The 27,890-nt window shown below is 38.4% G+C and overlaps 1 protein-coding gene across 1 annotated transcript; it reads right to left on the bottom strand.

Moving 5' to 3' along the window:
* Positions 1-27,615, bottom strand: ESCO2 (establishment of sister chromatid cohesion N-acetyltransferase 2). Its single transcript, XM_060101407.1, has 11 exons — positions 27,527-27,615; positions 26,318-26,386; positions 24,720-25,551; positions 21,336-21,429; positions 15,301-15,358; positions 12,427-12,553; positions 11,214-11,345; positions 9,906-9,995; positions 9,064-9,207; positions 4,472-4,647; positions 1-1,387 (listed from the first exon to the last, which is right to left on the bottom strand). Exons 2-11 carry the CDS (start codon positions 26,368-26,370, stop codon positions 1,255-1,257), a joined length of 1,839 nt encoding a protein of 612 aa, XP_059957390.1. The 5' UTR covers positions 26,371-26,386; positions 27,527-27,615; the 3' UTR covers positions 1-1,254.
* Between the last annotated feature and the right edge of the window lie 275 nt (positions 27,616-27,890).

Raw genomic sequence — 27,890 nt, 5'->3', positions numbered from 1 at the left:
CAAAATAATGTTAATAAAATTTTTAAAATAAAATATTTAAGACAATTTTTAAACACAGCAGTGCAGAAAATAGCATTAAAATGTTTGTAAAATTACACACATTTTAACACTTCCACAGTCTTTGTGGAACCCAGGCTTTTAAATTTTTGAACCATTAAAGGCAAATAAAAGAATGTAGAGGAACAGATTCTACGTAGAGTTACAACCTGGACACTACTTCCCTAGAGTCTTATTGCCAGAGAGAAGTTATGACATGAGTTTTTTAGAATAAAAAAAACCCCTGAATAATTCTTTGCTTTTCAAAGTAAGTATCCAAGAATTATACCAGAAAAATGTGTGCATATTTAGGTGTATTTACATAATGTCGTCATGTTCTGTGGCCCATCAGCCTCGATATATTTATTTACTAACCTTGGTTCTGTTAGTATACATTTAAAATGTAATCATATGAATCATCTAATCCAACTGGGTATTCATTTTGTTAGACATCAATCACCAGCAGTAAGTTCACTAAAGAAAAGTAACACAATTAGCATTTTCAAACACCAAAAATTAATGAAATGACAATAGTGCAATTACTAAGTTTAATTAAATCTGATGACAAGTGTGTTTTGATTAATGATTTTTAAAAAGATAAAAATATTAAGCTCTAGAATTCTGTTCTATACAAAAGGATACGGAAATCTTACTCTTTATCATCTTTCCCTGGTACAAATTAGAAACTCAAAATAAATATACTCAAACTGAGTTGCTACAGCCAAGTGCCTATAAAGTGAGAATTTTGTGTACAAATTCAGGAATTACCTTTAAAAAAAATGGGGATGGAAATTATTTGCCTGTCTTTAAATTTTCCTCTTTGCTTCTGATGAGGCACGAGAAAATTCTGGCCCCAAGGTGTGCTTTATAAATGATAAGTGGTCACATTTGTGTGGAAAACCACCTTGCTTTGTCAATGTTCTTACATAGAAGGCAAGTATCTTCCAGCTATAGCTACCAAGTTTCATAATTAAGGATTCAGAGTGCTAGTCAGTATACATCATCCAAAGATTTTTCCTTTCTTTGCATCCCTAGATAATTTTCAACGAATTTATCCCTGACTTTTCAATTTATAAGGAACAAAACTGAGGCAGGTTTCTGTATATGTGTGTGTGTCTTAGTATTTTTATTTTGATATTTGTTAAACAGTTTGTATTTTATGATAATGGGCTGTCTGAACTCATCCATATAGTAACTGTTCTATAGTTGAAATTGGCTTTAAGTATTAAAATTGTATACAAGGAAATTAGGGGTGTTGCAGTACTTGGTTGCAAATAACTTGCCATCTGGTGTTGGGTCAGAAAATGCTATTTCATTCGTGCTGAGAAAACAGCCAAACATGAAGCAATTCCTAAAAAAGAGAAAAAGATAATTTAACAATGGAAACAACTTAAAATTTTGATTAAACATAAGCACAATTATATCAATATTTTAAAGCAATCCAATTAAAAAATTTCAATCTCTTTACATATTCTTGATTAAAACCAACATTATTTTATTAAGTGGTAAAATGACTCAGTGCCTTGTATTTTACAGGTGGAAGTCTAATGATATCATTTCACAGATGAGAAAACTAAGGCCCAGAAAAAGTTCTGCTGAGAGGCAAAGGGAGCCACACAAACCATCCGGTTGACTCTAGGTGATCCGTGATAGTAAGCAACTAATATGAGACAATATTGCTAGTTAAAAGCCACAGATAGTTATAACAACAAAAAAATAATTATTTTAACCAATAACTATATTCTTTTCAACTACATCACACACTCAGAGCTTTAAGAAGGCAAAAACTAATCTGCATTTTGACTACAACTCTCCTTGATCCAGCTCAATTATGATTAAAAGCAATAAAATGAAATAGCTGAAAGAATTCAACAAAACTGAGGGACAGTCTATGAAATAACTGGCCTGTACTCTTCAAATTCTTCAATGTCCTGAAAGACAAAGAAAGGCTAAGAAACTGTTCCAGGTTAAGGAAGATGAAGACTAAAGAGATATTATGACTAAATGCAATATGTAATCCTGAACAGGAAAAAAAATGCTATGAAGAGCATTTGAGACAAATGACAAAACTGAAATATCGACTATACATTAGATAGTATAGCATTATACTGGGATATTAAATACCCCAAATTTGATATCTGATCTGTCCTTATATAAGAGAATATCCTTGTTATTAAGAAATACATACCAGGTTATATACTGGTATTCTCCATACCAAATTTATGTATCTCAACATAAAATATAGAAAATGGAGGTATTTCACAATTAACTATGAAACAAAATCTTTACAGACACCAACTTCTCTCACTGCTCCCCTTTGTAAGGTATGGTGGGGGACTAGGATTGAGGCCTAGGACTGCAGCTCTGCCATGGTCTTGGTGTCCTTTCTTAAGAAGTGTATGGAACCCAAAGGCTAGAAGAGTGCTACTCAAAGTGTGGTCCTTGGTTTTGTCAAAGTGGAGTCATTGGTTTGTAATCTGTTATCTTAAAGATAGAGGTTGAGAGAGTAAGTGTTGTGAAACTCATCTATCTAACCTAGATTAGGTAATTAACAAGAAAGAAGCAAACTCATTTGTCCCATTATCAACTAAGTACCAACATACAGTGTTAGTACAAAGTGTGCATACTGTAGTTTTAAAATGGAGAATTCATATACCAAAGACTCACCATTTAGAAATACACAGTTCAGTGGGTTTAGTATATTCAAAAATTGCACAAAATTCAAGAACATTTCATCACCCAAAGAAACCCTCAGCAGTCACTCTCCATTCACCCTTCCCTCAGTCCCTGGAAACTGCTAGTCTACTTCTATCTATGGATTTGCCTATTCTGGATGTTTTCTATAAACAGAATCATATAATAATATGGGGTATTTTGTGAGTGGCTTTTTTTAGTTAGCATAATATTTTCAAGGTTCATCCATGTTTTAGCACGTATCAGAACTTCATTCCTTTTTGTGGCTGAATATCCTGTTGTAGTGTTGTATGTATATACCACATTGTGTTTATCCATTAATCATGAATTTGGTTGTTTACAGGGTTTTTTTGGCTATTATGAATCATGCTGCTATGAACCTTCATGTATAAGTTTTTGTGTGGACCTATGCTTCCATTTCTCGAGTATACTTGTAGGAGCAGAATTGCTGGGTCATATGGTAACAGTTTAATTTCTTGACAAACTGCCAGACTAGATTCCACAGCAGCTGTAGCATTTTACATTCCTACCAGCAGCATACAAGGATTACAGTTTCCTCCACATCCTCACCAACACTTGTTATTTTCCCTTTGTTTTCATTTAGTCATCCGAGTGGCTGTGAAGTGGTATCTCATGATGGTTTTGATTTGTGATTTCCTTTATAGCTAAGGATGTTGAGCATAGCTTCACATGCTTATCAGCCATTTGTATTTCTGCTTTGGAAGAAAATAGAATACATTGAAATCCTTTGCCTATTTTTAAATTGTGTTGTCTTTTTGCGTGTTGTAAGAGTTCTTCTATATATGTTGGATATACTATACTCTTATTAGATAAATGATTTGCAAATATTTTCTCTCATTCTGTGGGCTGTCTTGCTAATTTACTTTTACATTTAGTTACACTTGTGAGTTGCAGTAAGTCTTTATTAATTACCTAGTCACACACGGTCAATAAATATGTACGATTTCTAAAATTCTTTTTTTTTAAATATTTATTTTTAATGTACAATTTTTTAAATTATTTTTTTAATTAATTAATTAATTTATTTATTTAGGCTGCATTGGGTCTTAGTTGCAGCATGTGGGCTGTTTGTTGAGGTGCATGGGTTTTCTCTCTCTAGTTGCGGCGTTTGGGTTTTCTCTCTCTAGTTGTGGTGCGTGGGCTCCAGAGCGCATGGGCTCTGTAGTTTGCAGCACGCGGGCTCTCTAGTTGAGGCGCATGAGCTCAATAGTTGTGGTGCACAGGCTTAGTTGCCCCGTGGCATGTGGGATCTTAGTTCCCTGACCAGGGATCAAACCCACGTCCCCTGCATTGGAAAGCAGATTCTTTACCACTGGACCACCAGGGAAGTCCCCAAAATTCTTTTTTTTTAACTTATATTTTGTTTTCATAGATTTATTTAAATGTAATTTTACATGTGTTGAAGCTAATAAAAACTTGGGCCTCCATTTTTCCATTTGTTTGTTTCCTAGCAATTTATCTTTACTTAATTTTATTGATGTGTTGGTCTGTAAAAAAATCCAGTCTTTGACCACAGGTAGTTTGAAAAGCACTGGGCTAGAATGTTTCAGACTTGGAATGTTGTGCCCGAAATTGAGTATATCTAGTTCTTTTTTTTTTTTTTCCAGTGCCAGCATTACCTTAGCCTGACTTTGGTAGTATTTATATAGAAGTGTCTTACCAACATCATTCCCTTTGGCTCATGAGCGCTGGGCCTCATCCATTTTATTTTATTTCTTACCTGAGAGTATCTACCAGTCGTCTTGCAATGCGCTTTCTTCTCTTCAGTCTGAAGACCCAGATTCTACTTATCCCACAGATTGCAGGTTCTGGTACATCTGAACATTGCCAAGCCCTATGACATTCTTTAGAGCTTGGGGATTCTGGACCAGTTGGTTCAGACAGGACACGGAAGGCCTGCAATGATACACAGAAGCATCTAGAGCTAATAATACAGCTGAGTTCACATTTCTTTTTAAAAACCATTCTTTAAACAAAATTTAAGTATCTAAAATTAATCTTATCCTACTTTCACAAAAATGTTAAAATTCTTTGCTATTTCTTGAATTCTTGCCCATTTACAGCCACACAATGCTTAAAAATTACTAGTGGTGTTGAGATATTCCCACATCCTAGTGTAATTCTCTCCATCCTAAAATGTACATTTTATATTCTAAAAAACTAATAACATTAAAGAAGGTTTTTGCACATAAACTATGAAATTGGGTATTTAAATTTTTCTTTAAACTTCTTATTTTGAATAATTATAGATTCAGAGGAAGTTGACAAATAGTACAAAGAGGACATGTATCCTTCGCCCAATTTCCCCCAATAGTTACATCTTCCATAACTATAGTACAATACCAAAAGCAAGAAATTAACATGGGTGCAATGTGTGTGTATAGCTCCATGACAGTTCATCATACCTGAATACTGATTTAACCATCACCACAATCAAAATACAGAGCTACTGCATCATCACGAAGCTCTTCCTCTTGCTACCTCTTTATAGTCCCACCCATTTCCCTGCCCCCCACCATCCCTAAACCCTGGCAACCACAATCTGTTCTCTGTCTCTAAAATTCTGACATTCTGAGGATATCATACAAATGGACTCATACAGAATGTGACCCTTTGAGAATGGCTTTTTATTTTATTTTATTTTTTTATACAGCAGGTTCTTATTAGTTATCTATTTTATACATATTAGTGTATATATGTCGATCCCAATCTCCCAATTCATCCCACCCGCCACTTTCCCTGCTTGGTGTCCATACGTTTGTTCTCTACGTTTGTGTCTCTGTTTCTAGAGAATGGCTCTTTTTCACTCAGCACAATGCCCTTGATACCTGTCCAAGTTGTTGCATATATCAACAGTCTGCTCCTTTTTATTGCTAAATAATATTCCATGTATGGATGTACCAGTTTGTTTAATCACTCACCTACTGAAGGACACTTTGGTTGTTTCCAGGTTTTGGCTATTAAAAATAAAGCTGCTATAAACATTCAGGTGTGGGTTTTTGTGTAGACATAAGTTTTTGTTTCTGGGATAAATGCCCAGGAGTATGATTGCTGGGTCATATGGTAAATGTATGATTAGTTTTTTAAAAAACTGCCAAACTTTTTCCAGAGGGGCTGTAACATTTTACATTCCTCCAACAATGTATGAGAAATCTGGTTTCCCTGCATCCACACCAGCATTTGCTATTGTCACTATTTTCTATTATAGCTGTTTTGATACGTGTATATTAAGTTTTAACTCCCACTGAGAAAACTTTGCTTCTGAAATGAGAATGAATAGAAGAGTATATGTATGAGTTAGTTGGCTATAGAGATCTTCCTCAACTTTTGAGGGATTACGTCTGGTAAATGTAGATTTTGGGCTTCCCTGCTGGCGCAGTGGTTAAGAATCTGCCTGCCAATGCAGGGGACACGAGTTCAAGCCCTGGTCTGGGAAGATCCCACATGCTGCTGGGCAACTAAGCCCGTGCGCCACAACTACTGAGCCTGCGCTCCAGAGCCCGCGAGCCACAACTACTGAAGCCTGTGCGTCTAGAGCCCATGCTCTGCAACAAGACAAGCCAACACAATGAGAGCCTGCGCACCGCAATGAAGAGTAGTCCCTGCTCGTCGCAACCAGAGAAAAGCCCACAAACAGCAACGAAGACCCAACACAGCCAAAAATAATTAAATAAATAAATTTATTTTTAAAAAAGAAAAAGATCAAAGAAAGAAAAGGTCAAGTTAATCACTTTTACAGCCCATAGTACAAACCAACTGCTTTTCTCTCTCTACTGTCTGATAAACACACAAGAGACTATATATGTATATGTGTATGTGTGTGTATAAATATATATATATGAGGTGAAAAGCAGAAAAAAGGAAAATAAGAAAGATGGTAGAAATGAGAGGAAAAAAGGGAAGGCACGTATAAAAAGGAGTAAGATACAAAGCTACAGTAATGAAGACAATATGGTACTGGCACAAAAACAGAAATAAAGATCAATGGAACAGGATAGAAAGCCCAGAGATAAACCCATGCACCGATGTTCAACTTATCTTTGACAAAGGAGGCAAGGATATACAATGGAGAAAAGACAGTCTCTTCAATAAGTGGTGCTGGGAAAGCTGGACAGCTACATATAAAAGAATGAAATTAGAACACTCTCTAACACCATACACAAAAATAAACTCTAAAAACCTAAATGTAAGACTGAACACTATAAAACTCTTAGAGGAAAACATAGGAAGAACACCCTTTGACATAAATCACAGCAAGATCTTTTCTGACCCACCTCCTAGAGAAATGGAAATAAAAACAAAAATAAACAAATGGGGCCTAATGAAACTTAAAAGCTTTTGCACAAAAAAGGAAACTATAAACAAGACAAAAAGACAACCCTCAGAATGGGAGAAAAAATTTGCAAACGAATCAACAGACAAAGGAGTAATCTCCAAAATATATAAACAGCTCATGTAGCTCAATATTAAAAAAACAAACAACCCAATTAAAAAATGGGCAGAAGACCTAAATAGACATTTTTCCAAAGAAGATATACAGATGGCCAAGAGGCACATGAAAAGCTGCTCAACATCACTAATTATTAGAGAAATGCAAATCAAAACTACAATGAGGTATCACCTCATACCAGTTAGAATGGGCATGTATCACTTCACATTCAGAAAATGTACAAACAAAAAATGCTGGAAAGGGTGTGGAGAAAAGGGAACCCTCTTGCACTGCTGGTGGGAATGTAAATTGATACAGCCACTATGGAGAACAGTATGGATGTTCCTTAAAAAACTAAAAACAGAACTACCACATGATCCAGCAATCCCACTACTGGGCATATACCCAGAGAAAACCGTAATTCAAAAAGACACATGCACCCCAATGTTCATTGCGGCACTATTTACAACAGCCAGGTCATGGAAGCAACCTAAATGCCCATCGACAGACGAATGGATAAAGAAGATGTGGTACATATATACAATGGAATATTACTCAGCCATAAAAGGAACGAAATTGGGTCATTTGTAGAGACGTGGATGGACCTAGAGACTGTCCTACAGAGTGAAGTAAGTCAGAAAGAGAAAAACAAATATCGTGTATTAACGCATATATGTGAAATCTAGAAAAATGGTACAGATGAACTGGTTTGCAAGGCAGAAATAGACACAGATGTAGGGAACAAACGTATGGATACCAAGGGGGGAAAGCGGGGGTGGGGGGAGGTTGGTGGTGGGATGAATTGGGAGATTGGGATAGACGTATATACACTAATATGTATAAAATAGATAACTAATAAGAACCTGCTGTATAAAAAAATAAATAAAATTCAAATAATAAAATAAAAAGGACTAAGCATCATTTCAAGATGTACTGAGACAGATAAGTATTTTTAAAAGGAAGGAGACATAAGTGTGGGACATTATAAAGTCAGGTTTAAAGAACACATTTGAACTATACGTCTTCCTAGCTAAAGATTACCCTGAAATCTCCTTGAAAGGCAAAAACTATATATCTCTATTGTAGAACAAGGGTTGGCAACCTTTTTCTGTATGGGGTCAAATTGTAAATACTTTAGACTCTTTGGGCCACGTGGTCTCTTTTGCACCTACTCAACCCTACCTTTGTAGCACAAAAGCAACCACAGATTAATATGGAAATGAATGAGCATGGTTGTGTGTCAATAAAACTTTATTTACCAACAGGTGGAGGGCTACACTTGGCCCATGGGCTACTGTTCGCTCCTCTGCTACAACACTGCTAATTAGTATCCAAAGTAGATTCTAATTAAGGCACAAGTAAGGACTATTTTGCCAAACATATTAACCTGCACTAAGCCACATGTTCAATAGCTGAGCTTATTTAAAAGACTATACTTTAGGGCTTCCCTGGTGGCGCAGTGGTTGAGAGTCCGCCTGCCGATGCAGGGGACGCGGGTTCGTGCCCCGGTCCGGGAAGATCCCACATGCCTCGGAGCAGCTGGGCCCGTGAGCCATGGCCGCTGAGCCTGCGCGTCCGGAGCCTGTGCTCCGCAACGGGAGAGGCCACAACAGTGAGAGGCCCGCGTACCGCAAAACAAAAAAAAAATACTATATAGTCCATGTATATAAAAGACAACATGAACTTAAGACTGACTTATCCTGCTTATATAAGGCAAAATACCAGATATAATAGAAAAAAATGACTTCAATGATCTATATGGTCAAGGATATTTTAGAAGGAAAAATTCATTAATGGTAGCATTCTTAAATGCTTGAGACTTCTCCCAACTACTTTATTTTGCTCACAAATTATACCAGCAGCTTATTAGACATATACGATACCTGTTTGATGGGCTCTGCAATTAAACACCCAACTACTTTCTTTTCATCAGAAATAAAGAGAAAAGTTTTGGTTCTGTTTGGATGTCTGAGAACAACTTGCTGGAAGCCCAATTCATAATCGACAAGTTCCTGGACATCTTCCACCTAATGATGTTAAAAACCAAAAGGTGTGAATTTGTTTTAGAAAGCATAATAGAAAATATACATATTTATATACACAAAAAGTATGATTACCATTACCAAGTTTAGCCTCTTTTATCTCTACTTCCTAAATGTACACAATTCCAAAATTATTTCACTATTGATGCATGTTTCTGCCACTTTGGAAACAGGGTTTTAAGAAACTATTTTAAAGATTGCTTTCAGCAGACAGAAATTCAGACCCTTGGGAGGGATAAGGAGTAGGACGATTTTATTTCAGCTTTATTCATGGTTCACTGGGGCTAAACATCAAGCCCAAGAGACAAAAGCAACACCAACATAAGAATTAGACTCTGGAGCCATTAATTTCTCAGTATTAAAAAGTTTAGTTTCTCTCTCACAAATTGAAGATGTAGGTAAAAGATAAGCTATAGAGCCTTATCTGTTTTCTTTAATCTCCCCCGACACTCCTTTGTCTTGTAACTGTAAGTTTAATTTTGTATGACGTACTACGAAAGTCCTCCTTACAACTACCAAAGTACAGCGGATTATCTATAAGCAAAAGTATTTTACAGTTCAACATAGGTTGATTTCTTGGTAGCGAATGGGGACAGTAGGAGGAAAACAAAGATTGAGAAAGTAAGACTATAAATCAACTACACTTCAATTAAAAAAAGAAAAGAAAAACTAATGTTCCACACCTTTCTGATAGCATAACTCGGATCATGTGACAGGACCAACACAATTTTCCCATCCCAAAATTCTGCTACGACACGTTCTTTTTTCCAGCCCTGCCAAAGGAAAAAAAGTCAGTTTAATCTGAAGAGGGAAAAAAATTAAATAATATGGTCTGGAGAGAACAAAAAGATGGACAATGAATGATATAAAAAAGATAAAACCCAACTACAGGAATGTGGTAAGGGAAATAAAAGATGCCTAAAACAAAGTGGCTGCCCTCCAGGGGCTGACACCCTATCAGGAGACATGTAAACAATCTATTATAAAATAAGTTGAAGTCAAATAAGAGCCCTTCATAGGAATATAAAGAAAAAACAATGAATTATTAGGGGTGTGAAGGTGGGGGAGGGGTGGGATAAGCAGAGGGTTTTTTTTTGGGGGGGGTCGCACCAGTGGCAAGTGGGGTCTTAGTTCCCTGACCAGGGATCGAACCTGCACCCCCTGCACTGGCAGCGCAGAGTCTTAACTGCTCGACTGCCAGGGAAGTCACCAAGCAGAGTTTTAATAAATAAGGCTAAAAATATTATGAAGGCATGAACTACAGCAATAAAAATAAGGAAAAAAGGGAGTGCATTTGAGTAGCAGATGTAGTCATAAAGATAAGGCCAACAATAGGATGTATTTGGAGTAGGAGGGTGCTTGATGAAAAGGTGGGACCTCTCTTCTCAGTAAAGAAAAAGCCTGGAGAAGTCGTAGAAAAGCCGTTTTTCTAAGGTTATCGATAAAGAAGAAACTAAAGTGAGGAAAGGAGAAACTCCTCAAGTCTTTGAGTTTTGTATCTTGACTGCTCAGCTCTGAAAGCTAGAGGTAAGGATGCAGGATGTTCACTCAGCCTAGAACAATAGCTTCTCTTACATTAGGACAGGAGGTTTGAAGTGGCACTTTTACTAAAACTTAACTTTTAAATACCATCAGTCTCAAATATTAAGGACAACAAAATTGCAGATGATGAAATATTTTTGGACACATAGAGCTTTCCATATTTAGGCAAAAGAAATGTATCTTTTAAAGCAGCTTCACTTTTTTTTTTTTGCGGTACGCGGGCCTCTCACCGCTGTGGCCTCTCCCGTTGCGGAGCACAGGCTCCGGACGCGCAGGCTCAGTGGCCATGGCTCACGGGCCCAGCCGCTCCGCGGCATGTGGGATCTTCCCGGACCGGGGCACGAACCCGTGTCCCCTGCTTTGGCAGGCGGACTCTCAACCACTGCGCCACCAGGGAAGCCCAGCTTCACTTTTTAGAACAAATGGAAACGACTAGTTTTTTTACTTACTGCATATTTGATTCCCTCCAGAAATCTGTGGTGATGCTGCGCATGCTGCAGTTCATCCTCGGGGTTGGAAGCAGTGTAGATCATGCCACAAGACTTACACATGGTGGCTCCAAAATGTTTCTGACCAGCGTCCTACAATTGGAAGAGAAAAAAAAAGAAAAAAAACCTATCTAAACACATCACAGTTAGCTCTACATTTAGTTCATGTAAATTTGTCCATTCATTCAAATTTGTCCTCACTTTTTGTTTTCATGCTGCACAGGTGAAATACTAAATGAAAGTCTGGTTACTCTATCTTCTCTCTCTGCACCAACAAAATGGAATGAGAAGAGCCCTAAACATGCAATAGTGATGAAAGAAGTGAAACTGCCTCTGGACAGTGGGAAAAAAATCAAGATTCTTTAGCTGGACCCATAGTTCTAGGAAGCAATAAGATTAAATCATAAATATTATAGCTAAGATAAACAATGGAATTTCCTTATTAAGCTCTTATACGAGAGGCCTAAAAAAGCCTCATTTCAAAAAGGCAGGGCAAAAGTTTCAGGACTTATACATTCATTATATAGTATTTTTTCCTTAAGTGGTTAGGAGTCTGAAAGTCTTTTCCCCAAGAGTTGATAAAAAATAAGTAAAATACATAGTAGAAGTTCAGGAAAAGCACAGATAAATTAATGAATATAGAGAATTCAGGGATATTCAATGTCAAGGCTTATAATCTCATTGTATCTCATAAGGCTTTGCTTAATGCTACTGAAAAATACCAAATTTTGAATTGTCTATATAGGTGTTTTCAAACTTTCTACCAAGGGCCAGAAAGTAAACATTTTAGGCTTTGAAGAACACACATATTCTTTTTTTCCAACCCTTTAAAAATGTAAAAGCCATTTTTAGCTCATAGGCCATGGTCCAGATTTGGCCCACAGCCATAGTCTGCCAAACCCAGGTCTAATGCAATGTTGCTATTCTCATTAAGTCTTTTATAGATCAACAATAATTTTCCTTATCCAGAGGCAACTCATTCATCAGCATTCTACTACATTGCTAGGACTGCCCAACACCGTCTAGCTTTAAATGCTGCCACTACAGCAAAGGTAGCGTTTACAAACTCAGAATATCTATAACCCCTGGTAACTATGCTTAGACAACACGTCAGACTTCAGGTTCTGTATGTGAGAGCCATGTACAGGAGGAGCTTTGTTTTAACTTTACTCACAATGACGAGCTGGTCTTTTGTTTCTTTATTTGCATCTCTGGTATTAGTATTTTTCTGTGTATTGATTTGTTTCAAGAAGTTAGTAGATGTGATGGATCCCACAGAAGACTGTTCTTCAACTAGAGATCTTTAAGTAGAGAGTTGGTAAGTATTATTTAATAATTTAAAAATATTTGACAAATTATAATGAAAAGAAATGTATATAACATTTGCAGAGGACTTTGCAATTTTTAGGGCTTTCTATCGACATAACCTGATGAAGTAATAGGGCTAGAAACAATGAGAAACCTGAGGCCCACTCAGACAGGATCAGTAAACTACTCAAGGTAAAGTAACTAGTGAAGAATGGCAGAAAGACTCAAATCCCTGTCTTCTAACACCACATCAAAGGGATTTCATCTACAGTATCAGCTGCATATGTGCAGGATTTCTTTGTAAGTTGATGTCACCCTTAAAATTTAATCTTTTCTTGCTTTATCAAACCTTAGGGCAATATTTACCCATGTAGGCATAAAGAAACTCCTGGAATACCATAGCAGATATGTAGACTCTAATACTGAATCTCACAGACCTACAGGAAGTCAGTCACCAGCACATTATGATCCAACAACTTTTTACTGGGGCAGTGAGTGAGGCTAATACACTCGCTAGTCCTCACGCCTAAAGCAGCACCCTACTATTCTCAAATTCTTAGAGAAAAATAAAAAAATTGGCTGGATAGATGTTGTTGAGGCAACCTTTTCACATTAGGAGAGAACGCCGGGACTGGCTTATAGAGATTGCAAACAGGAGCCCTTTGGCCAAAACCAGCTAGCAAATGTTTTGATCAATTCGCACAAAGTTTAAAACTTTGGAGTAGCTACCAATATTTTAAAATCTAGAGAGTCCACTTAAAAATGTGTATTTCCAACATTGCAAGAGACACTGTAAGATCATTAGACCTCTGTTTCATCGAAGAATCTACTAATTGGAGCTACACAGCACATGTTCTTTTAGGTGGGGCATGCTTCTCCAGTTGGCTCCAGTCTCTGCCCAGCCTGGCTGGCTCTGTAGGCACTGAGTTTGTAACCCTTGCCTTATAATGAAATGACCTTTTTCCAAGGATCAAAGAAATAGAAATCTCTAGAGAGTAGAGGCAAGGAAAAAAACCAGGTACCCAAAGCAAGGGGTTCAAACAGAAGCTGACACTGACAAATGAAAAAACACTGGGAAAAAAACCCTATCTAATGCTTTATGCTAACCCAAGGTGTCTTGCTAGTATCTGACTAGAAAATGGCTTTCAAACTGACTTGACAAACCTATGGTGAGAAATATATTTCACATCATGACCAATACAGATACATATATATATAACTGAAAAAAAAGGATTCACTAAATACACTTACTACGTGAGAGATGCATTATTCCATTTTAAAAAAATGCTAGATGTGATGCCCTTAAACTGATTTGATAAACTACTAATGCCTGTAATATAAAAAACACTTGTCTAGGTCGCTGACCCCCTCCACCCCTTATACAACGTTTGCTAAGTACCTCAGCTCTTCCCACCCCTGCATGCGTGACCGCAATCACTTTACTTCTATCCTAGCAATTTTAAGTTTATTATACGTATTTGTTTAAATGCCTGTCCTCTTCTAACCATAACTTCCTTGATAGCAGGACCATGTGTTATTTACCTTCCCATCTCCAAAACACAGTGTAGTTCAATACCACATGGTACTCTATACTCTATACTCTATGCCAAACGTGAGACTACAAATCCAAAGAATCTGTAACCTACCTAAAGTAAAACTCATAGATTAAACCATAAGAAATTGATGATATCTGATTTTTTAGGTCCTACATAATGAACAAATTTCAAATGATTCAACCAACAGTCACCTAATATCTCCTTATGCTAGGTTAAGTTAGTTTATATACTGTTATTAGCTAATTGTGGTAGGTTTCAATCCTCAATAGATAGTCATGAAAGAAGACAGATGAGAAAAGGGAAGGGTGAAAAAAACTAGGAATATGGCCTTTGAAGGGGAAAAGTTGCCCACCCAACCCAATCTCCAAGGCAATTTAGGGTGAGATGCCCTAAGAGTAGGAGAACTTACCTAGGAAGCACCTTGCTCAATACCTTTAGTTGTTTATCATCAAATAGGGAGAAAAGAACCAAAGCTGCTTAGCTAGATGAGACGTTCAGACTATAAGAAACTTCTTTTTCAGAGCTTTTCCACTTATGCTCACATGTACCCATGCCTCCCGCACTTCCAGTTTTAGTTGTGACCAGGATAGTGGTAGCTTCAGCTGGGATTTATAACAGCATAAAGCTGCTGCAAGTTACTTACTCCTCTGGCCAGAGTCTCCTCATCTATAAGATGGGGTAATGATGGTATCTACACCATGAGGTTGTAAACGCCCGTTAAACATGAACTATTATCAATATGTTGTCACACAGGGGTGGCAATACAGCCTAATGGGCTTTGGTTAAAATATGGATTCTAGTTCTGGCTCTGCCAACTAATAGCTGTGCAACTGTGGCTGAATTACAAACAGTTTTCCCAGCTGAAAATGGTAATAATAGCATCAATCTTCTAGGTTGTTGTGGGGATAAGTGAAATAATGGATATAAACTACTTATTATGGGTCAGGTACTATATAAAAATGTAGCAATTATTACTATTCAAGTCCACAAAGGTCTTTTCCTTCTCTCAACTCTTCAAGTTCTTATGAAGTTTCTATGAGAGGATCTGATTTCATCTCCTATTCTCAATATCTCTTTAATGGGGAAAAAACACAGTGTTCTCCAAATTAAATAGTGTAAGAAAGAAAAAGAGACCCAGTGGACTCACAATTAAACCTTGAACATTAAAATAAAGTGACACTTACCTTTTTGTGTTGACTGAAGACACGGTGAAGATGGGATAGACAAGGGTCTCAGGAGAAACTTGTAGGGAAAAAGGTGACAATAATTTGTATCACAGAATAAACTTAAAGCTTTAAAGCATAAGAGTTTAAAGGTTAATAAAACCAAAATACTCACATTACTTGATTTCAAGACTTAAAAGTAATCAAGACAGTACGGTATTGACAAAGGGATAGACAAATAGATCAATGGAACAAAATAGAGAGACCGGAAACACCCACGCAGATACAGTCAACTGATTTTTGACAAAAAGACATAAATTAATTCAACGGAGAAAAGACAGTCATCAAATGGTGCTGGAACAATTTGACATCCACATTCAAAAAAATGACAACACTCACATAAAAATTAACTCAAAACGGATCACAGATCTAAATGCAAAATGTAGAACTATAAAACTTCTAGTAGAAAAATCCACATGAACTTGGGTTTGGTAATAATTTTTTACATACAACACCAAAAGCACAATACATGAAAGAAAAATTAAATGAGTTAGACTTTATCAAATTTAAGTGTTTTGCTCTGCAAAAACTGTTAAGAGAATAAAAAGACAAGCCACAGACTAGGGAGTAAATACTTTTAATCATATTTCTGATCAAAGATTTGTATACAGAATATAAAAAGAACTCTTAAAACTCAATAATAATAAAAAAAGTCCAATTAAAAATGGGCAAAAGTTCTGAACAGACCCTCCTCCAAAGACATACAGATGGCAAATAAACACATGAAAAGATGTTCTGCATCATTTGTCATTAGGGAAATGCAGATTAAAAGCACAATGAGTGGGCTTCCCTGGTGGCGCAGTGGTTGGGAGTCCACCTGCCGATGCATGGGACACGGGTTCGTGCCCCGGTCCGGGAGGATCCCACGTACCGCACAGCGGCTGGGCCCGTGGGCCGTGGCCACTGTGCGTGCGCATCCGGAGCCTGTGCTCCGCAGCGGGAGGGGCCACAACGGTGAGAGGCCCGCGTACGGCAAAAAAAAAAAAAAAAAAAAAAAAAGCACAATGAGCTATTACTACACACCTATTAGAATGACTAACATCCAAAAAACTGACAATGCTGGAGGGAATGGGGAGTAACAGGGACTCCCATTCATTGCAGGTGGGAATGCAAAATGGCACAGTTGCTATGGAACATTTTGGCAGTTTTTAAAATAAAGTTTAACATAGATTTGCCACATAACCCAGCAATCATGCTTGTAGGTGTTAACCCAAGTGTTATGAAATCTTATGTCCACAGAATAACATGTACACAAATGTTTATAGCAGCTTTATTCATAAATGCTAAAAACTGAAAGCAACCAAGATGTCCTTTAATGGAGGAATGGATAAACAGACTATGTATGGTAATTCCATAGTTCAGCAAAAAAAAGGGAATGAACTATTAATACATGCAACAACACACATGAACCTTAAACGCATTTTACTAAGTGAAAGAAGTCAGACCCCAAAGTCTACCTATTGCACGACTGCATTTGTGTGACATTTTGACCGGAAAAGGTAAAACCATGGGGACAGAAAACAGATTAACGGTTGCCAGGGGGATGAAGAAGGGTGGAATAGGTGACTACAAAGGATACACACAAGGGAAATTTTAGGATGAGAGAACTGTTCTGTAGGGTAGTGGAGGGGTTGATTCACGGCTCTATGCACTTGCAAAATCCATAGAACTATATATAACAAAGAGTAAAATTGAATGTATGTATTAAAAAAAATCAACCATGATGTTGAGGGATCCCAAGATGGAATACAGACTGTGACAAATGAATCTAACTGCATTAGAACTGCATGGAGAACTGCACTGAAGGAGACAGTGGAAGAAAGGAAAGATGACCTAAGTAACTTTACAAAACAACATTTTGACTAGAAACTAGAAGGCTAAAGACAAAAGGACTGTACTTAAATGGTACACACTGGTAAATCTGTTTCTCACAGAATGAGTTAATACTGAAACTGTCCTGCAGGTATATTGAGACTGTACGTAATTGAGCAGGTGCACAGTGACCGGGAGGAGCCAGGTCTCTCACTGTCTGAGAGAAGCTACAGATAAACAAAGAAGGAAGGGAGGGATAACCCCTGGGGGACTGGATTAGTCAAAGACATCAAGTTTGAACTTATGTTTCTTTAGCATATGTACACGTGGAGAGATACACAAACAATTATAGATGTGTGCATATACATGGATTAGGATACATACATATATTGATATTTTCTAGCTCTGTCTGCTGAGAGGGCCTAGGAGCTACGACACTCAAGTAGCAACAAGCACACCAAGTCCAGAACTTGGTTTCTAAATTATATTCCCCAACAGAAGGAACTAGGGTTCCTTGGAGAAGTGGCCGAGTCTAGGACTGTGTCAAGGCAAACGCAAGGTGAGCCGGGAGCATCTTGTAGTGACAGAAAGTAAGAAGGAAGTGCTCAAAAAGCAAAAGAAGGGGACAGGTCAAAGAGGACTGGCCTGAAAATATCTCCCAGTGGTCAAAGCTGGAACAATATGAGCAACAGAATACATAAATAATGTATTAAATTTTAACCAAAATATAAAATATTCATGAGTGCACACTGATGAATATCCAGGAGTCCATTTATTTATTTAAAGATTGAATAAATAGGGACTACCCTGGTAGTCCAATGGTAAAGAATCCACCTTCCAGTGCAGGGGATAAGGGTTCAATCCCTGGTCGAGGAGCTAAGATCCCACATGCCGCGGGGCAACTAAGCCTGCATGCCACAACTACTGAGCCTGTGCGCCTCAACTAGAGAGCCCGCATGCCAGAAACTACAGAGCCCACACACTCTGGAGCCTGTGCGCCACAACTAGAGAGACAAAACCCACACACCACAACTAGAGAGAAGCCCGCACGCCACAACGAAGAGCCCGTGCACTGCAACAAAAGATTCTACGTGCCGCGATGAAGATCCTGCGTGCCATAACTAAGACCTGACGCGGTCAAAAAAATAAAATAAAGACAACTCTTCCTTACAGAAGGAATCCAAATTGGGCTTCCCTCGTGGTTCAGTGGTTAAGAATCCGCCTGCCAATGCAGGGGGACACGGGTTCGAGCCCTGGTCCAGGAAGATCCCACAGGCCACAGAGCAACTAAGCCTGTGCACCACAACTACTGAGCCTGCGCTCTAGAGCACGCGAGCCGCAACTACTGAAGCCCACGCGCCTAGAGCTCATGCTCTGCAACAAGAGAAGCCTCCACAATGAGAAGCCCGTGCACCGCAATGAAGAGCAGCCCCTGCTCACCGCAGCTAGAAAGCCCATGCACAGCAACGAAGACCCAATGCAGCCAAAATTAAATAAATAAAAATAAATCTAGAAAAAAAAATAAAGGATTATTTTTTTTTTTTTTTTTTTTTTTTTTTTTTTTTTTGCTGTACGCGGGCCTCTCACTGCTGTGGCCTCTCCCGTTGCGGAGCACAGGCTCCGGACACACAGGCTCCGCGGCCATGGCTCGCGGGCCCAGCCGCTCCGCGGCATGTGGGATCCTCCGGGATCGGGGCACGAACCCGTGTCCCCTGCATCGGCAGGCGGACTCTCAACCACTGCGCCACCAGGGAGGCCCAAGGATTATTTTTAAAAATAAAACAAGGGAACATTGTTTAAAAAAAAAAAGAAGGAATCCAAATAATATATGAAAAATCTTCCTCTCTAGGAGATGAAACTTAATCCCCACCCCTCCCTGAAAGGGCAGGCCAGACTTAGTGACTTACTTCCAAAGAACAGAGTTTGGGAAAGGAAAAAGGGTAACTTTTACAGTGGAGAAATAGGGCAAGCCTGACCTTCACCAAGCGACAGAGGTTAACGTCATCTGTAATGTCATGTGGACATCAGCACCCAATACGATGTGGTGAGACGGGCAGTTCACCTCAGTGGCATTCTTCCCCCAAACCCATAACCCCAGTCTAATGATGAGGAAAACATCAGACAAACCCAGGTTCAGGAACATCCGGATAAGATAGCTGGCCAGGACTCCTTAAGAATGTCAAGGTCATGAAAAACATGGAAACAAAGAAAAGACTGAGAAAAATATCACAGACCAGAGGAGACTAGGGAGACAGGACAGCTAAATGCAATACGAGCCCCAGGGTGGATCCTAGAACAGAAAGGGGACGTTAATGGAAAAATTGATCAAATGCAAATACAGTCTAGAGCTTAGTTCATAGGAACATACCAATGATCTAAGTTTCTTAGTTTTGACAAAGGTACCACAGTAATTTAAGGTGCTAACAAGGGGGGAAATAGGGTAATACAGGAACTCTCTGTATTATCTTTACAACTTTTCTGTAAATCTAAAATTACTACAAAATAAAAAGCTTATTAAAAAAAAGAAAAAAGGTGTGAGTTCCCTGGTGGTTAGGACTTGGAGCTTTCACTGCCCAGGTGTAATCCCTGGTCCAGGAACTGAGATCCCACAAGCCGCATGGCATGGCCAAAAAAAAAAAAAAAAAGGGAAAAGAAAGAAAAAAGTTAAATAGTAATTGATTAGAGAAAAATAGTACATTGAAAGTGTGCTATTTAGTAAAAGAGCAAACTTTTAACTTTGCACTGAAAAATAATTAGAGTGCATTCTCTAGAAACAAGGCCAAGACAGTTGAGAATCTGACCTGCTATGGGTAAGTTACTTAACTTTAAGTCTGTTTCCTCATCTATAAAATGGGCATACAAACTTATTTCCTAGGGTTGTTGTAAGAATTAAATGATAAATTAGTTATTAAGTAATAAGATTTTATCATTTGTTTACTACCTTTATGAATTTTGCCATATGCTTGTACCATCTGTTCTTTTGTTTGTTTGGTCATGCAGAGTGGCATGCAGAATCTTAGTTCCCCAACCAGAGATTGAACCTGTGCCCCCTGCAGTGGAAGCACGGAGTCTTAACCACTGGACCGCCAGGGAAGTCCCTTGTACCATCTGTATTATATTTTATTTATTAAATATTTTTCCTTAAATGGACTTAGTGTACTAAAATAAATTTATTTTTAAAGAAAATTTTATAACTATTGTAAATGAAAAGCCATTATTATTTTTCTGCTACATGTTCTGTCATATCAGGGATAGCACAACCCATGGAAAACCGAAAGCATACTAAACATTTAGCACTGCCTGGTACATATTCAGCAGCTAATAAGTACTAGTTATTAACAGTATATCTCAGAATAACCATTATGAATCATCATTCTATATATCCTTATGTCATTAGATCCTCTTAAGGGCCATTTTGCTTTTAGTTTTATCTTTGTTTTCTTCCTGTGAGCTACAGTTTCTCACTATAGTCTACATATCTACTTCTAGAATTTTAATTTATTTCCAAATTTATAGATATAATGAACAAGTTAAAGTTACAAAGAATCTGGCTGGTAAGTAGAATGTTAATCAACCTCTTTATATATTCATAGTTTAGTAAATACTGTTTAAGTGAACAGTGCCATCATAAGTTAATAATAGGATTTCAGGACTAAGAGAAATTTAAAAATTAAGACTAACCCCTTACTTTAGAGATCTCTTCCCTAGATCACAGTTAATTAGTGGCAGACCTGGACAAAACCCCAAGGTTCCTGATGCCCAATTCAGTGCCCTTTTATGGCCTTTTAAATTCTGCTTACAACTGGGCTTTGATCATAGATATATAACAAATTGTTTTCACTCCCTCCTATTATTTGGGGTAAAAGGTAGGTAGGGTATGTATGATAAGAACACCTGGCCCTAGGGAGCTTAAGTAACTTGGCCACATCTCACAGACCAATTAATCATCAGTATTTTGTCTTAAGTTCCAGCCTAAGGTCTCTTTGTCTCCTCCATAAAATGCACTGCACTGCTTATCACAGAAAACAGTGTTACCAAGATAAACACAAAGATACAGCTCACAGATACTGAATATTTAAAAAACCCAAAATATGATTGTACATAATTTTATATTGACACATGTAATGAAGCATTATTACAAGCAAATAAACTCATTTTGAGAAGAAAACTTTTCTCTTACTTACCTGCCCTGTTCTCACTGAAAGACTCCTCTGAAGAAAATCTCTTATTTTCATCGGTTTTACATTCCCTTGAAGAAATGACTCTATCTGATGCATCCTGAAAATAATGAATAAGTAAAATTAAGGAAACCTATAATTCTCAATCATTTTCTATTTAGTGAATGAATCCCAATGGATCTGCTTCTAAAACAGAGTATATGGTTTATTATGAATTATATTTCATAATGACTTTAAATTCTCAATTTTCAGTCTATTTTAAGGAAAATTCCTTTTATATCTACTAAATGTAATATTTTAAAAGACAGAGTGTACATATTTAAGTCTATAATTTGTCATCCTGTCAAAAATGTATTATTTCCTGACAAAGATGACAGAATGAAGAGTATAGAACATCCCTTCTACAAAAATGAATTGAACAACAACAACAACAAAATTAGTGAAAACAGCAAAAATTTCCCCAGCAGCTGCAAAACTGAAAAGGAACAACCTTTTGTCACAAGCTTTAAAATCAGGGAGCCAAGGAAAGAAAAAAAACATTCTGGGGTAGTTGGAGAGGCTTCTAAACTCCCACTTTTTGGGCAGTAGCAGGGACTAACACTACTTATTTGGTGAGACTCAGAATATATAGCTTGGGGGAAAAGGAAAAAACTTTTGATTAAAGAGGAACTCATTCAACATCATAACATCTCAGAAAAGGTGAGACAACCCATCAGTTTGCCACTTCTCAGGAGTCCATAAGGAGTTGGGGAAAGGTTATGCACCCTCTAATGAAAATAGGATTCACCCTCATCTAGCAGAGATGAATACTAGTAGCGGGTATTTAACAAAACATTAGGTAGAGAACAGAGCCCAGTTCCACAAATTTAAGATGCACAAAAAGCCCAGCTTCTCCAACTACTAAAAACCAGGCAGAACCCAAAACCTAACCCCTTAAAATGAAGCTCAGAAAAAAAAGTCAGAAGAGTACTGCAGAGAAATCATGTCATTGTAACAAGCCTGTCTCTTCATTATCAAATGGATATGGAGAATACCAATCAGGACCCCTCCCGTACATGCACTTTGCTTCATTGGATTGAGAGTTAATTTTAGCTTGAGATGTGCCCTAGATTTTCAAAAACTGAGTTATATTTATATGCAGTGACATGTACAGATATAAAGTAGAGTTTGATGAATTTTTCATAAACTTATATATCATGTAACCCAAACCCAAAACCCCTATCAAGATATAGGGGTGGGTTTTTTTTGGTTTTTTTGGGTTTTTTTGTCAGAAACAAGATGAAGAATCAGTAGAATTGCTGTTATGGCTGAGGCAAGCAAGAACATGCTCCATTTAACAATATACTTGGCAATACTTGATAGAAATGCTTACAAGGGCAGCAGGTAAATGAAATTAGCAGCAAAACTGGACTGATCTAGATATGTATCCACACGTTGATTTAGTGGAAGGAAATGAAGAGCCCATACCTGTCAAATGGTAGCCTGATACTCTGTTCCAGGAGATTACTGCCATGCAGGAATGTGGGCTTAGCTTTGCCAGAGTTCAATTTTTCATGAAACACCAGAAATCTGTTACCTTACATTAAAAAAAAAAAAAATGCTGGCTCTAAACATTACGTAGGCCAAGCAAACATCCATGGGCTGGACTTGGTCCACTGGCCACCAATTATAATCTTTGCCATTGAGATGTGAAATGTAGGTGACGACAAGAGGTTGGAACTGGGGTTGGATTTGGGAGGAGGCAATGAGAACAGTAAGAGGAGGTGAGGAGGGAAATGACTACAGAGAGAGTTTGAATTGCTCAGCAGTATATGAGCCTCAGAGTGTATGTGAAAGCCTACAGCTGCAAGGGTTGTGATGAATATAAACAAGTCACCACAGACATGGAAGTCACCAAACTGGGAGCCCTTCTTAAGGCCTGTTGCCTCAACTACTTTCTGCACGTGGCTACATGGAAGAAAACCACCTTTCTCTCCTTACTGACAAGAGGGCAACAATAGAAGGTATAGACCTGCATTGTCTATTATGGTAGCCACCAGCCACAAGCAGCTAATGAGAACTTGCTACATGGCTAGTCCCAACTGATACATGCTGCAAGTGGAAATAAACATGGATTTCAAGGACTTGGTACAAAAAAATAATGCAAAATATCTCATTAATAACTTTTTATATTGACAACATAGAAACAGTAACATTTAAAACATATTGGGTTAAACTTTTTAGAAACTATCTTAATGTAGCCACTAGAAGATTTTAAATTACATGTATTGGTGTTCTATCAGACAGCAGTAGTCTAGGCCAGCTGTGACAAACAGGAGCACAATCGAAAAAGCATAGAGGGCTTCCCTGGTGGCGCAGTGGTTGGGAGTCCGCCTGCCGATGCAGGGGACACGGGTTCGTGCCCCGGTCCGGGAAGATCCCACATGCCGCGGAGCGGCTGGGCCCGTGAGCCATGGCCACTGAGCCTATGTGTCCGGAGCCTGTGCTCCGCAACGGGAGAGGCCACAGCGGCGAGAGGGTTGCGTACAGCGCAAAAAAAAAAAAAAAAAGCATGGAATGGCACCCACGAAAACATACTATGTAAAGTAAACAAAAACCCAACTATACATTCAGTGATCATCTCAAGTAGTGGGATTACAGAAGATACGTATTTTTTATATTCTCTGTATTCTCTAAATTTTCTAAAATAAGTTAGTACTTTAAATAATGAGCTGAAACAAACAAAAATATGCTGGTCCTCTGGAAATCTACTACCTGAATTTTGTTATTTCTACTTTCTAAAAACACTGACTACCAAGTAAAAGTTAAGTTTCTCTGGACCACAGTCATGAGGGAACTTAATGAGATGTAAACCTTAATGCCAAGAAAATGTTGGTAGGCTTCCGTAAGCCAAAAAAGGGAGGAAAAGCCCATCTTTCTACCCTGTCTCTAAATTCTTTAGAGTGATGATACTATTTGGCTTCATAAAAGCAGTCCTACAGACTGTAAAGATAACAAAATTCTGGGCTTCCCTGGTGGCACAGTGGTTAAGAATCTGCCTGCCAATGCAAGGGACATGGGTTCGAGCCCTGGTCTGAGAAGATCCCACATGCTGTGGAGCAACTAAGCAGCTACTGTGCTCTAGAACCCGCGAGCCACAACTACTGAGGCCCGTGCTCCACAAGAGAAGCCACCACAATGAGAAGCCCGTGCACCGCAACGAAGAGTAGCCCCGCTCACAACTAGAGAAAGCCCGCATGCAGCAAGGAAGGCCCAACGCAGCTAAAAATAAAATAAATTTGTTTAAAAAAAAAAAAAGAAAAATTTTGTTCAAAGTTACGTATATACAATGTATACTGAAGCTCTGTTATATAGCCAGCTTAGTTTTTAAAGTGATATATTTACATTTACCTTTATTAATTTCTCATCATTTTTACTTCTTTCACTCAGCAGCTCAGTGTTCAGTTCTTTTTCTGCTAACAAACACTTTGGCACTTGCCTTGTCTCAAAACTTCTTTCATTGACAGTTTCCACATCAGACTCTTCAATAACTTCTGATTTATTCTTTTGGGTGAGTCCCAGTAATGGCTTATCTTCCAGGGACAATTTTCTCAGGGAGGGTTTTTTCCTACTAACAAAAAAAGCCGCTCCTCCCTGAAGGGTAACTTGTGGTTTGACCTTTTGGCTTAGAACGCGAGGAGCATTCAGATTATTTTCAGCTGAGTAACAATTATTCCCTTTCTCCACAATTGGCTTATAGGCCACTCGATTTTGCTTGGAATTTTTAGAATTCTTTGACACAGGCTTGATGTACTTATATCCTGGTTGACACTTAGCAGTTAAACTCTTCTGTGGTTTTTTGTTCATCTTCTTGGAGCAGGCTGGTTTTCCCTGCATTTTTTCTGTCACACTGGGATATGATCTATCTTCATTTTTAGTTTTTAGACAAATAGATCTACTCTCTTTTATCAGCTTTCTCTCCAGTGGATTGAGGTACCACTTATCTTTGTTGTAAAAGGATATGGTAGACACAGCAGATTTAAATGGTGAACCTTGATTTGCAGATGGCAATCTAATTTTAGTCGTTTTGAGTGGACTTGAAATGAAATGGCCTTGTGGAGAGCAATGAATCTTTTCTTCATTTTTATCACTGCTTTGGCAAATGTGCTTTTTATTAGGTGATGGAAATACATTTTCAGTGAAGTCCAAAATTAATTTCTTTGATGGAATTTCTGATAATAGGCTATGAAAAGAAACACAGTCTATTGATAAATATAGTTATTTTGCTTCCATTTCTATGTCAATTTACTGCTAAGCAATAAACAACTCTACCTGTAAGGCATATTAAAAATGCATCTTCTCCACCAAACATCCATCCATATACATTAGTAGTTTAACAGCAGGATTCTCAAATTCTGTCTTTACCAAACAAAGCATCTGAATATTTTTCAAAACTAAGATTCCAACGTTTGTAAAAACAAACACTGTTTACAAAGAAGCTTTGAGATGCATATATATGTATATATGTGTGTGTGTGTGTGTGTGTGTATTTTAAAACCTATTTCTAAGCTTTGGCTATATACCTGCTATAATTTCCCTAAAATGATTAATTTTATGTAATAAACTGACCACTTAGGGCTGTTCTAGAATATATATCTCTGGTATGACATACATAGAGTATAGAGCTTTATAGGATTGCTTACGGATGAGTATCTACTATATGCAAAACAGTATGTTAAATATTACATAAGAGAGCAGAAAGGAGCAAGGTAATAAAAGAGCTGACCCACATTTCCAAGCCATAGGAAACAGCCCTTTCTCTGATTCCCTCCAAAGGCCTTAAAGAATTAATTATGAAAGCTTACAGTATTTCCAGACTAGAATTAGAATATAAAGTATTACTGTAGCCACAAGGAGTAGGTGAATGGAAGAATGGAAATATTTAGAGATAGAAGAGTGGAGATAAAAAATGCAAGATGGTGATTTTCTACTCATAGGATGAGACTCACTTATCACAGTTCAAAGAATGCTGCTTCCTTTTCCTTGGAGTTAAAGTTGACATCTTCTTAACTGAACTCCTAAAAGCAACAGAACAATATAATAACCAAATTAATCCAATGTGCATAAAAATCAGTAAATCAAAATTATACTTTATAAGTCTGAAAGAATTCTCAGATGGGTAATGGTCCATAAAGATCCAAAAAAGGGGGGATGGGTTTAAAAAGCAAATCACTTTAATAAAGGTTTAAACCATGAAGGTAAAAAAAAAAAAAAAGAAGAAAAGGAAAAACAGTACATCACAGTAGCAACTAATTCAGCAGGGACAGTACAATTTAATTAACTAATTAAGCAGGAATAGTACATGTTTCAAGCCGGAAAATGATCCTACCAAGGAGGAAGGATTTTACCCCATTTCAGGACACACTTTCCCCTCAATTAGCCTGATGAATCCCTACCAAGTTTAATCACTTTATATTCTGGGCAGCTGTCCCTGCCACTGCCCTCACCCCTACCCCTCCCGCTGTTAGATGCTCTTGCCCTAGGCTTCCATTCCATCCTGCACCTCCTTGGTATCCGTTTAGCACATTTTCTTGTTGTTCGTTTGACTGTCTTTCTCAACAGCCTGCATGTTCAAAGAAGGCAGAGACCGTCTCTAGCTTTTTCATCAGAAGCAAGAAAACGGGGAAGCATAATCCTCTCATTTTTCTAGTCGAGGAGCCGCTTGTTTCCTTATTTACAAAATACTCTGACCTCCTAAGGCTGAGGGTAAACACAATCACGCATGTTAACTCTCGGGCAGATGGTATGTTGCTCAATAAGCGTTTTCCCTTCCCCTTCCTTCGGATCAAGTATTTAAAAAAAAAAATTACACAAGCTTGACTTCAAACAAACAGAAAGACCTGGGTCTCTGGGAATTCGTGTCGAGCTGCGGCTTAAGGGAAGACCTTTCCGGGGCTGAATGAGGAAAGGTAGGAGAGAAAAGCGCCTCTGTCCCCAAACGCTGTCAGGGCAAAAAGACGAGAAAACTCGGCGTCAGAAAGATGGAAACTCGGTGACCTGGAAGTGCGGACACCCGCTCGCTGGCTTCGGTCTCCAGCCGCGAACGCGCCAAGCGCCGAGCAGAAGCTCTTTTTCCTTGACATTCACCTCCACGTTCCACAGAACCTCCCGGTCTCCTGGCTCTTCCACCCCACGCCTCGACCCTCCACAGGACTTACCTGCCCCTCGGACGGGCAACCTCTCCTCAGCAGAGCCAGGGGTCCCCACTGTATTCAAATTCTCGCGCGCCAGTCCAGGCGGAAGTAGGTGAGTTCCGATTGGCCGCTTCCAAGCGCGTCCAGGGGCTGTCTCGATGATTGGCTGTGCACTAACGTTTGCCCCGCCCACCCGAAAGGCGGTCTCCAAGATTCTCCCGCCCTTGCAAGGCTAAAAGCTCTCTTCTCTCAGAAACCAAGTCTTCCACAATCCCTTGCGGCGCGCCGGGCTCCATTCTGGAGGCCTTATCTAAGATGCATTCTGGGAATTGTAGTTTTTAGCAGAATAAAACTGAGGCCCTCTGGAACTCCAGGCACATTCTAAGGT

Source organism: Mesoplodon densirostris, chromosome 6 (assembly GCF_025265405.1).
Source record: "Mesoplodon densirostris isolate mMesDen1 chromosome 6, mMesDen1 primary haplotype, whole genome shotgun sequence".
In the NCBI taxonomy this organism is placed as follows: Eukaryota; Metazoa; Chordata; class Mammalia; order Artiodactyla; family Ziphiidae; genus Mesoplodon; species Mesoplodon densirostris.
The sequence above is the reverse complement of the archived record's forward strand: the minus strand, read 5'-3'. Positions and strand labels throughout refer to the sequence as shown.

Bases quoted from the DNA above. Each gene is read 5' to 3' on its own strand.
- ESCO2 (XM_060101407.1), bottom strand. From the start codon at position 26,370: ATGTCAACTTTAACTCCAAGGAAAAGGAAGCAGCATTCTTTGAACTGT. The intron at 21,430-24,719 runs GTAAATGTAAAT...CATTATTTTCAG, and splicing joins ATGATGAGAAATTAATAAAG to GATGCATCAGATAGAGTCAT. The intron at 4,648-9,063 runs GTATCGTATATG...GTATCATTGCAG, and splicing joins TTGCAGAGCCCATCAAACAG to GCCTTCCGTGTCCTGTCTGA.